The 13,100-nt window shown below is 39.2% G+C and overlaps 1 protein-coding gene across 1 annotated transcript in view; it reads left to right on the forward strand.

Annotated features, from left to right (window-relative positions):
- The window catches only part of Kiaa1328 (KIAA1328 ortholog), a 242,815-nt gene that overhangs the window by 206,820 nt on the left and 22,895 nt on the right, over positions 1–13,100 (forward strand). The window contains 1 exon segment of the mRNA XM_051202092.1: positions 192–300. Coding sequence (XP_051058049.1) covers positions 192–300 — 109 coding nt within the window.

The following is a 13,100-nucleotide window of genomic DNA, read 5'->3' on the forward strand; positions in this document are numbered from 1 at the left end:
GTAAATCACTGATATGTATAAAAACAAAGCATCATAAGGAATTTTTCATCTGCCATTGTTCTTTTTCAGGAGGAAAAAGCAGTTGGCTGTGGAGACTTTGGGGTGCTTCAAATAGTCTGCTTTGTTAGTTGAAGTAAAATTTATATTTCTTTCATTGGACACTCAAACTATTCCCTCTATTGTTTATGCAGAGACAGTGACAGGAGTTAGAAAAGATGCATCTACATCTCCTATGCCAACAAGAAGCCGTAAGGACCCCATGACCCCAGCTTCGTCATCATCCCAGCACACCACCTCACGGTGAGCCTAGGAGACCCTTGACTTAGTGTTCCCCTTAGGAGAATGTTTATAAGACTGAAGAAATCTTGAAATTTTTAGTGCTCTTGCTCTGGGGGCACTTATTATAAAGCTGTAGATTTGGCAAATTCATTGCAGAGTTCTTTTCTCCATATTCGCACTTCCTGAAATGATTATAACAGTTGGCAAGGGTTTTCATAGAAACCTAAAGCATTCTGTCCATAGAAACTCTGCTTAGCAGCAGGTCCTTCTCAACTGATTATGGAAGATAATATATTTGGTCTACAATTTTAGGTGTTAAATTCTGAAAATCACAGTGGACTTTGTGCTTACGGTATGTTTGTATCCACTTATGCCAGAGACTTTAGAAGAGCTAATAGTTCAACCAGCCTTTTCTGGAGTTAGAGAAAGAAATGTATTATTTTAAACTTCTTACATTAATATAGCGACTCACATTAACATTACACGCTTAAGATTCAATATATAGAAACATCAGTTTCAAAAAGACTTGGTTTATGTTTCCTTGGGGATAAGGTTGATCTGGGGCACTTAAGTCTCTCATATTTTATCACATGCATACATATTTTAAGGCTTTAATTTTTAGTTTAATTGCCTAAATTGTTAATGTCAAGGCTGGTGATTTCAAAGATATACTATGAGACATATTTTTTGGTTTGTGGTTTGTGGAAGGAAAGAGTTTTAACTCTTTGTTCTCTATAGAGCTATCTTTCATCCAAGTCTCATGTAAGTACAGTGCCTCAGAAGACAAACGTACACATTCTTGAGAAGCAATATTTGTTTGGGTCATATTGGCATGCACTTAATTCTGGGGGCAGAAAGATAACTACACAAAGGACCTGGGAAGTGACTTTGCAGAGGATAGTAAGTTGTGCTGCTGTCTTTTGAATGCTGTGTACCCAGAACTGTGCCACACTGCTTGATGTATCATCTAATTTAGTCCCCACAGCCTGTAGAGATAGGGCTACCCTCATCCCCATTTTAAAATTGGGAAACCCTGACTCAGAAATATTGAGTGTGTTGTGAAAGACCCTGTCTTAGTTTGGTTTTCATTGCTGTGAAGAGACCCCATACCATGACCATGGCAACTCTTATAAAGAAAACCTTCAATTGGGGTATCTTACATAGAGTTTCAGAGGTTCAGTCCATTATCATCATGATGCAGAGCTTGGCAGAATGTAGGCAGATGTGGTGCTGGAGCTGAGACTGCTACATCTTGCATGCAACATGAAGTCAACTGAATGTCTCACTGAGGAAAACATGTCAAAGCCCATCCCCACAGTGACACACTTCCTCCAACAAAGCCACACCTCCTAATAGTGCCACCTGCTTTGGGAGCCATTTTCTTTCAAACCATCAGAGACCCTTAGCTAATAAAAGACAGGGCCAGCATTTCAAAGTCCAAAGCCATTAACTTAAGTAGTAAAATGGCTAACATCATCAGCCTCCCAACTGTAAAGGTGACTAAAGTAATTAGCTTACCCGTATTTTTCCACTGGCCCCTTTCTTGGTTTTGGTGCTGGAATTGTTGGGATTTGATAGAGAAACAAGAGTTGTGATTCTGAAAAGTGGAGAGAGCGTCCTCTGTTTTGTGCTATGCCACACTGTAGGTGAAGCTTGTACTCAGAAGCTTCCCATCCAGCCCACGTGGATTGGTTTGGTTGAGTCAGAAATGGCTGATAGTCTAGATTTTCAATCTCAGTGAATTTTCTTACTGTTAATATTTAAATGGCATATTGTTGGTTAGTTGGAACTAGGGATCAAACTCAGGGCTTTGTACATGGGCAAGCATTCCACCCCTAGCACTAAGATGTGATTTTTAACACAACTTTAATATATTTGTGAAGGGTTAGTTTCAATTTAAAGGGAAGCATAAAAAATAGGAATATAATGTTTCTCTGTAAGGGTTTTGTAAAAAAAAAAAATTCTCAGCATATATTTTCTAAATGGACCATATAAGCATGATTAGTATGTTACAAACCCTGATTAAAATTATATTTACAGATGTTACAAAAAGGATAATTCATCTCCTGGTCCTTAATACTGCTGATCAGCTAAATATTTACAAAGCTCAGGGGCTTTGTAAATAATACGCAATAGGCTGACTAAAAGAAGGTGTACCACACCAGATCCGATCTTTCCAGGAGTGCACAGTCGCCTGTCATTGGTGTATTATTACAAAGTGCAGAGTTGAAAACGATTTGGTGCTTTGAAAGCCAGCTACCAGGACAGCACAGTGGTGCAGAGTATTTGAATCATTCACATATCAAAGTGTGCACTGGTCATTTTAATAGACTTCATTTTCATTACGCTAACTCTGATTCTTCCTCCCATAAGTCTTTAAAGAGAATAGATTCTAAGCCTTATGTGCCAAAAGTGTTTAAGGTTTATGAAAGGCTTGCAAAAGATGATGGCATATTTCAGTACTGGGGGGAGATACATTTTTCCTTTGTTCTTGGAAAACACCTAAAAGTATCCCATATCATTCCATGTACAAGCAAACAGTCATGGCAGAGTCATGGTTCCCATTCCTGATATAGGTTTTTAATTGTTGTCTCTGCTAGCTGTCAATATAAAGTGAAATTTTCATTCCCCATTCAAGATGGGGAAAGTTTGTGGCTGAAAATGTTAACATTTGCATTTTTATTTGTTGATTTATTTAAAGGACAGCCTCTCCTATAGCAATCCATCACTTAGTGACACCCCAAATATGAATAATGTATTGTAGACTTGCGGTTACAGTGTGTAATAAGTGCTTGAGACAGTAAAAGAATGTTAACTATGTTGCAAATGTAATATTTATCAACTCATAAAGTTTATTGCTTTTGAGGTTCAATAATACTGACCATGGGACATTAATATCACTTATCTTGATTTTAGCTGGGCAACTTTTATGTAGAAATATTCAAGTATCTCATGCTAACAAAATAAATATGTAATTTACAGCACAAGCCAAAAAAAAAAAAAAGCATTATAACCTTCCCTGCTGGAAGCCATCTTACCTGTGACTCATCATGCACCCCTTAGCTATCAGGTATGGTAAGGACAGTGGCTATCTTGGTCCAAGAGGAATGTGGTACTAAACAAGATGATACTGTTCCGTTCTGCTTAGTAAGAACAGGTGGTCCTGCACAGACCAGTCCACCTGGAGGGACTTTGTTCCCTCTCATTGTGAGTGCCATACAAGTATGTGGACCTCAGCTCCATAAGAAAGCTGGGGATGTTCTCTATTGTTCTGAAACTGGATCACTTGATTCTCTTTTATCCATCATGAAGCCAGAGATGGGCAGGTTACTCTTTGCTTCTCAAACAAATTGTTAGGAACACAAATACTACTTTTTAAATAACACAAATATACCCTTGTTCACCCTCCCAAACTGGGTATGTCCACTGCCAACAACAAAAAATAAAAGAAGTTTCTAACCACCAAATCCAAGGAAGTTGTTTATTAACCAACATCAGCTGTAATTGGTATGCACTCCATTAAGGTGGAGAATTATGTGTTTCTTCGCTGTAAATAACCTTTCTGATTATATAATTCCATTAAGCAGATTCTTGCATTAATGTAGCTTTGGATGTCAAATCTTTTATAAGGAGCCATACTAAGAGATACAGTGTTACACTGCTGTATACCTTTTGAGGTGACATGGTGCATTTCATATTGAAACAAAGGGCGTGCCTTCTGTGCTTCCTCACAGCAGCAGAAATGTCACTTTTTGACAATAGTGATGGAGTTTCTATTTCTCAGTTTTTTGACAACACAGACCAGCTCCAGTCCCAGGACTGCAGGATTAGTCCACAGTCTCTGAAGTACAAGGCCAGTGAGTCACTTCTCTGCCCTTCTGTGGCTCATTAAATATTAGGGCACTTACTCTTGTATATCTGTTTTCTTGTGGCTTGTAGAGAAAGGCAATCCCTATACATCATGCCCAGCAAAAAATTTGTGCAACTAAAGCTAGAGTCATCTCTTTCTAAAAAATACTATCTGTCTCTGTCTTGTTTTGACTATTTCTTTTCATAACAATTTGGATTCTTTTAATTTATTATAATTTTTATGTCTCTACCGCAGTTTTTCCTCCCTCCTCTCCTCCCAACTCCTCCCCATACATCTACTGTGTGTCCCCCACACCCATTCTTCCTTTTCTATTCAGAAAAGGACAGGTTTTTCATGGGCATCAACAAAACATGGCATATAAAGTTGCAGTAATATTAAGCACCTCCCCTTGTATGAAGGGTGAACAATATGAAGAGTAGGGTTCCAAAAGCCAGGGAAAGTCGGAGATGCTCCCACTGTTGTGAATCCCACAAGATGACTAAGCTACAACTGTCACATATATGCGGGGGCCTTGGTCCATCCCATGCAGGCTCCCTGGTTGACAGTTCACCCTCTCTGGGACCCAGTGAGTCCTTGTTAGTTGATTCTTGAAGTTTTCATCTGGTGTTCTTTACCCCTCTGGCTCCTATAGTACTTCCTCTCTCTCTTCAGCAAGATCCCCAAGCTGGACCTGTGTTTGGCTGTGAGTCTCTGCATCTGTTTCCATCAGTTGCTGGATGAAGCCTCTCTGTTGAAAATTGGGCTAGGCACCTATCATTGAGTATAGCAGAATATCAATAAGCATCATTACATTGACTTTGTTATTGTTGTTAGTCATGTTTGGTTCTATCCTAGGTCTCTGACCCATCCAGGCTCTGGTCCTGACACTCCAGGCATTTCTACCAAAATCCTCACTATAATTTTTTTAGTCATGCTTTATTTTTATTTGCACATTTACATAAATATTCTTAAGTATTCAACATGATTTTTTTCAAAAGTTTAGCAGAAGAAGTGGTTCTGTGCTATTCACTTGTATGATCACACAATATATATTATTGTAAAAATTTTTAAATACTTAGTTTCAAAATATTACATTCTGAAATATTCCTTTTTTAGTCTTTTCAAAATAATTTTCTTAAAATGTGAGCATGGAGCCAAGAACTATCTGCCTGTTTCCAGTGTACATTGTAGTGGAGCAAAAGTTATCAGAATAATGTGCATGAATTGATGACAATACGAAAGGGGTGTGTTGACTTTATAAAGTAAATGTAAGGTTATACATGTTTCACCTGGGAGGTGGAAGTCGGTCCATTCAAAGAGGTTTTCATTTAGTTGAGTTGGTAATGTGGGATTCCCTGACAGCAGCCACATTACCCCAGGAACAGTTGAATGCAAGGAATTTTTTTATGGGTTTGATAGAAACATACTGCTTTTTCTTTTTTAATTTAAAAATTTTCATGCTGTATATTTTGATCATATTCCCCCCTCTGACTCCTCTTAGACCATCCTCCTCTCTATAACCACCCTTTCATGTATATTCTCATTTTCTCTCCCTCTCTCTCTCTTTCCCCCTCCCTCCCCCTTTACAAAACAAAAAATCAAAAATCAAACTAACAAAAACCAAATAAGATGAAAAATACTAAAACAAAAAAAAAACATCAAAACAAACAAACATGGAGTCAATATTGTCTTGGCTAACCACTGTTGGCCATGAAGTCTACAATGGAGTGTGGTTTACCCAGTGACACTTCATTGAAGAAAACTGGCTTCCCCTTTCCCAGCAAATACCTGTTGTAAATACCTTCTTGGTTAAAGGTGAGACTTTGTGTCCCCCTCAGAGCTGGGATTTTGTCTGGTTTGAAACTGTGTAGATGTTGTCCTCATCTGAGAGTTCCTATGTGCATCAGTCCTGTTGTGTCTGAAAGGTGCTGGTTCCTTGTAGTGATTCACTACTTCTGCATCTTATACTCTTTCCACCTCCTGTTCTATATACATCAATGAGTCTTGAAGGGATGGGGTTGATAGACATCCCCATTTAGAACCTAGTACTCTGAAGTCTCTCACCCTACACACATTGTCCAGTTGTGGGATCCGGTGTTGGTTACCATCTACTACAAAAAAACAGTAAGTTTCTCTGATAAGTGATGCATGATCTACGTGTATAGGAATATGCCATTAAGTCATTTTATTGCTTTGTTCCTTTAACAAAATAATAGCAGTAGTTTTTTAACCCCCTAGAGTCCATTACTTATCTAGTCTTAAGTTCTTGACCACTTCAGTGGCATCAAATAAGGGTTCTTGCTCATGGAGTGGGCCTTAAATGCAATCATAAAGTAGTTGGTTGTTCCCATAACATTTGTACCAGTGCATCTTGCTGGCAGGTATCTTGCATTGTTGTAAGTTGGAAAGTATCTTAGTTTGGGCCTCTATTGCTGTGAGAGACACCATGACCATGACAACTCATATAAAGGAAAATATTTAATTGGGGCTGTCTTACAGATCAGAGGTTTGGTCCATTATTAGCATAGCAGAAACGGTGGCAGCATGCAGGCAGACATGGTGCTGAAGAGGTAGCTGAGAGTTCTACATGTTGGTCCACATGCAACAGGGAGTGAACTGTGTGTCCCATACTGGACACAGCTTGAGTATATAAGGCCTCAAAGCTCACCCCAAAAGCTCACACACAGTTTCAAACAAGACCGTACCTACTCCAGCAAGGCCACACATCCTAATAGTGCCACTCCCTATGAGCTAAGCATTCAAACACTTGAGCCTATGGGGGCCATTCCTGTTCACACTGCCAAGAGAGTTAGTAGCCAGGCAATAGTGATGCTTACTTTTCTCATCTGGCAGCAGGTTGAGTTCCTTCCAGCACAGTAAACACTAATCAGTAGGGTGAAGCTTCTAGGTCAGCACTATCTCAGTTTCTCCATGTTTAATGGCATAAGTCAGCAGTGTCTTCATGTCTTCAACAAGAGGGCCTTACCAGCAAATATTGGGAAGTAACCAATTGCCCTGTAAATTCCCTGTACTGTTTTTTTGTTTTGTTTTTGTTTTTTTGGTGGGGGGTCCTGTGGAACTCTTTTGGCCTATGACTCAACAAGATGTAACCCTTTGCTGACACTAGAGGTTTTACTTGGTGATATAAGATGTCTAGGTAGGGCATTGTCTCCCATATTGCATGGTAAAGCCATCTAAATTACTTTCATTCTTCCCACACAGCTTTTCAAAAATACTTTAGTGAAGTGTTTCTCAACCAGTGGGTTGTGACCCCCCTTGAGGGTCACGTATCAAGTATTTACCTTGTAGTCCATAACAATAGAAAAATTACAGTTAAGCAGTAGCAACAAAATAACTTTATGGCTGAGGGTCACCACAGCATCAGGAATTGTATTTAATGGTCCCAGCATGAGGAAGGTTGAAAACTGCTCCTTTAGTGGTCGTTGTCCCTCCCCATATTTCCTCCTTTACCCTGCCCTCCCATCCTCCTACTCTAGTTCCCCCTTTGTCTCTTTGTAGCACTATATTCTATGTGCCCTTCCCTGGATGATTCCCTCGTCTCCCTGGTCCTGATGAACCAGCCTGCCTTCATCTTAGGCTTAAAAACTATCTTATAGTAAAGGCAAACTAGGCTCACTCCTGTTTATGGTTAAACCTCTGTTTCTCAAGGGTTGGACCCTCCTCCACCTGTAACACTAACTACAAACAGTTCTGTACTGCCTGTTCCAGGTAATGACAACCAGGGCTTTTTTCAAAAAGTTGTAATGACTGTCATGCAGCTGAGATTGTTATGACTACCTGTTGCTATGGCCACCCTGTCATATTCTACTTCTGTAACCCTGCCTATTTTGCCCACCAAATACCCCATTCAGAAACCCCCTACCCCTGAGCTATAAAATCCCTAATCTTCCCCATGTCCATTGTTTATGGGGAAACAGACCGTGTACCTAATTTTTTTTTAAGGGTTACATTACATTAATTGTTCACTTTAATTAATTTGACCATGATAATTTGGGTCAAGGTCTTTCTCCTCAAATCCTCGGGATTAACTGTCCTTTACTATAGATACCTCTGTGATTATTTAAAATTAAGTACACATATTAAATTTTTTTAAAGCTACCATCTCGTGTAAGAGAAAATGTGATATTTATCTTTGTGTCTGGCTTACCTCACTGGGGATAATTGTTTCTAGCTCTGTCCATTTACTTTCAGATTTCATTTTTCATACTGGTTGAGTAAAATGCTACAGTGTAAATGAACCAGAATTTCATTATGCAGTCATCAACAAATAGGTATCTGCTGCTTTTGATTGCTGCATGGTATGCTGATGCAGTAATTCTCATTCCTAAAGCCCATCTACTGATCAGTGTCATGGTGCAGGCATGGAATGTGAGCACTTGGATGGGCTGAGGCAGGAGGGTTTAAGTTTGAAGCCCGACAGGGATACATAGCAAGAACTATTGTTAATACTTTTCTCATGATTGTGAGCAAATACCTGCAAGAATCAACCTAAGAGAGGAGGGAGGGTTGTTTTTGCTTATTGTGATTGCAGCTGGAACATGAAGCTGCAAGTGTGCATCACAGCAGACAGTATGTGCACACACTCAGCTGAAGTTATCCCTTTTTATTCAGCCCTTGTTGGTAGCAGCCACATTCAGGATCTAATGCGTACCTCAGCTAAATTTCCTAAAAATACTCTTATAGACACTCTCAGAGGTGTGCCTCAGCAATTCCCTAGGTGTTTCTTTATGCAATAAAGTTGGCAAGAGAAATTAGCTGTCACAAACCCATTTCAAAATAAAATGTTGTGACCATCCATACCTCTTATATACTTTATAGACTAAGGTAAGAAAATGAAGCTAATGGGCTAAGTAGCAATGCTAAAAGAGTGAATGCACCTTGAGGAATCTTATTAGGATGTTGATATCATGGGAATAATACACAGGGTTATTATATTGTCACAACTTATAATGACTAGTGAACTAGAGTCCAGATCTCGGCTTCAAGAAATGCTACAAAATCCTGACTGCAGAGTGAAGACATGATCCAAAGTATTTTATTTCTCACATTTTTTTATACTGCCCAAGTGTTCTATAACAGTGATATGTTGCCAATGTATTTTTTTTTAACTTTTTTGTTTGTTTCCTTACTTATTTGTTATCCTGCCCTTGCTTTATGGTCCAGAGTGGCCTCAAATTTGCAGTCTCCTACATCAACCTCTCAAGTGCTTAGTTTTCAAGTGTGCACCTCCATGCCCAGCTTTAAAAAATATTTAAAATGAAAGCAGAGGTAACACATTTATAGCAGACAAACATACTTCAAAATTTTACACTCCATAATTCCAAGTAGTTGCAGAATTGCTAAGATTACCCTTGGCCCATGTGACATAGACATTCCATCTCTTTGTTAATCAAGCAATAGACCAGGGTTATGCTTTCTGTAGTGTGTCAACTGAACTCTGAAAACTAATTAGTGACATCTTTTCAATATTGCAGTCCTTGATATAATTTCACAGTTTTTATTCCCATGAAATGCAGTTTTGGAATTCTGCATCAGATTTTAGGTCACCAAATTCTCTTTGACTTTTAAGAAACTTCTTTTGGGCACCTCTAACTATTCTAGGCACTTTAATTCCTTTGTAGAAAATTGCTTTATATAAGTTATATAAAGTAATTGTCAGAATCATGAAAACATAAACCTCCAAGAGGCAATTATAGAACACCTAAGGGCCCTGTAACACCTGGGTTTATAGGCCTGGGCTTCAATGCTAGCTTTGCAGATTTGAAAAATAATTTCATCTAATCTATAAAATGGGAATAATAACAGCTCCCTTATAGTAATGTCATGATGATTAAGCAAGATAGTGTATATAAAGTACTTCACACTATCTTGTTCTAAGCTAAATTCTCCACAAAGAGTAAGTACCATTATAGAACTTCCCAAGGCCATATAATCCTGAGAAACATGTATGATTCCAAGTTTTAACCTACCATAATATTAGGAATACAGGTAGGTTCAAATATAAGGTGAGCATTTGGCTTGTTTTGTTGTTTTGTTTTGTTTTGTCTTGTTCGTTGTTTGGTTTTGGATTGTCTTTTCTAAGAGGGTCTTACTGTGTATCCCAGATTGGCTTAGGACTTGGGATCTTTTCACCTTAACATCTCAAGTCCTGGTACAACTATGTTGGACACATTCAACATGCTAACATCCATTTTAGCTTTCTCCTGTGCTCTGGAGAACAAGAATTGTCAGGAAACCTGGAACAGTGTGTGCAAATGACACTGACCTCACCATTAAATGTTGTAAATAGTAAGTACCACTGCAAAGATAGTTTAAAAGCAATCATAAATGATCTGCATTAGCAGAATTTTTCTAGTATTCTGAAATGTCACCATTGGTGGAAGTATTTCCCAACAAGGAGGAGAACCTGAGAAGCCCCCTACAACCAATAGACTATGTCAAGCAGGTAGAAGGCTGGTGCCAACAACCAGGGTTGTGCTCTGACTACACATGTGTGCCATTGGCACACGCATGTCATTCATAAAGAAAAGGATACATTTTTTAAAAGTTGTAAACAAGATTTCCTTGATAATGAATACTCTACATCATGAAATGTCTCCTCTTGTGTTTTTGTTCTGTGTGGCTTGGGAGGAGTAAATATTGGCTATATGAGCGTTAATGTTTAATGATGTGTGCCTGGACATTTGTTTCAAGTCACTTGAGGGCTGGTTGAAGGTATTGGTAATAGATATTTATCCTTATAAATTAGCCTTTTGTAAAGATGATGAAAGGGTTGAATTCCCTTCAACCAGTACTTATAAAACTTGTCTGCAAGTAGGATTGCTTCAAAATGCCTTGTAAAAGTATTACTCATTTATAATCCTTATCCTAGGTTACTTGAGTCAAAATTAGTAGAGATGAATCCCAGTAATATGACTACTATTTTCCAAATTAGCTCTGAAACATCCCAGCATACCAGCATTCTCCCTCTCTGCCTTCTAGTTCTGCCTAACCCCAGGGTATCTCCTTCCCACCAGAATCCATTAGGAAACCCTCCAGGGGAGATATTAAGACAATCTCAAAGAGCCTCATGTATTAATCTAAATAGTTGGTACTAGAATTAGTCACTAAGAGCTGTTTGCTGGTGCCAGCCTTCTCTATGACAAGCTATATGAGAGATGGCTCAGTATATAGAGGATCAGAGTCAGTAGGACATATGTGTAATTATTAACTAAGTAAAAATAAGTACTATAGCATGAAAAACCAGCAATCACCTCCTCACAAGGCCAACCATGGTGGCTGTAGATGTACATGAAGTAAGAAGGGCTCACTCCATATGAAATGAGCATGCTCTTACAGAACTAACACTGGTGACTGGACAGCAGTCACAGTACGCGTTTGTGTTTAGTTGGAGCAACAACTACATTGTTATTGTGGGGTTTGAAGTAGCATTTAAATTACCAATAACCCTAATCCCACTATCTACACTCTGTGTCAGTAAATAGTTTAGTGTCTGTTGTGTTTCCACATACACTGCTTTTGTTTTTGCTTTTGTAATTTTTTTTTCCAAATAAAGTCTTTCACCAGGCATGGTTGTTTATGCTTCTAGTACCAAGAGGGTCAGGCAGGAGCATTACTATGAATTTGAGGCTAGATTGAGCTGCACAGTCAAGTCTAAGAGTGGGTGACATTCCTCACTTTTCTTTCTTCTTTGTGCTGGTGACTGAACTCAGCCTCATCCGTGTTAAACAAATGCTGTGCCCCTGGACTGTACCCCCAGCCCTAGATAGTTGGGGTTTTGGTTTTTGGTTTCGTTTTTGGTTTTGTTAAGTTGTGTTCAACCCTCAACTTAAGTTTCCACCCTCTGAATAAATAAGGAGACATAGGCAAGCACTTGTATAAGGCTGGTTGTTGTCATACCCGTGCATTCTTCTCACATAAGGTATTATATGATGTTTCCAGTTACTTATATGTTAGGAGCTTACTCTGAAATTGAGATCACTGATTTAGTTATGTATAGTATAAAAATGACTTCTAACTCTGTTTAAGATGAGAAAGGTGAGTTCACATATGGTAGCCTGACAGCTGGGGAACCTTCATGGGACTGAACTAGGCCCTCTGAATGTGGGTGACACTTACGTGGCTTGATCTGTTTGGGGTGGGGGATGTGGCAGTGAGACCAGGACCTATTCCGGGTGCATGAACTGGCTTTTTGGAGCCCATTCCCTCTGGAGGGATACCTTGCTTAGGGTGGAGGGCCTTGGTCCTGCCTCAACTTGGTATGGCAGACTTTGTTGACTCCCAGAGGAAGGCCTTACCCCCTCTGAGGAGTGGATGAGGGGATGGGAAAGGGAGGGGGGAAGGAAAAGGGGATGGAGGGGGAACTGGGATTAGTATGTAAAATGAAAAATTTTTTTAAAAAGAAACAAAAACAATGAGAAAGGTGTGTGTCAAAGTTATTGTAAGTAAGTAGAAAGATCATCCTGTTTGTTTTGAGAAACTAGAGGCCCTATATAGGTGAGAATGACTGTGAACCCCTGCTGCTTCCTGCCTGTCTCCCAAAGGCTGGGGTGTCAGGACTGTGCCACTGCATCTAGTTTCATATGGTACCAGAGATGGAGCCTAGTCTTTGTGCACACTTGACAAGCCCTCCAACAGCAGAGCTACATCCACAGTCCTTAGAGTAAACTTCTCTATTTAAAAAAAGAAAGGGAGAGCAAAGAAAACGTGATTACATAGAATAGACTCCTCCTGGGTGGGCCTAGACCCTACTCCAAATGACTTGATGGATTTTGATATCCCTCTTGGAAGGCATCACCCTCTCTGTGGAGTGGGGGGGAGGATGGGATAGAAGGGAGGGTCAGGAGGCATGGGAGGGAGGGAAAGGGAACTGGAATCGATATTTAAAATAAGAAAAAATAATAAATATATTTTTTAAAAAAATTTTATCAAATTAAAAAAAAAATAGACT

This window comes from Phodopus roborovskii, unplaced genomic scaffold (genome assembly GCF_943737965.1).
Source record: "Phodopus roborovskii unplaced genomic scaffold, PHOROB, whole genome shotgun sequence".
Lineage (NCBI taxonomy): Eukaryota > Metazoa > Chordata > Mammalia > Rodentia > Cricetidae > Phodopus > Phodopus roborovskii.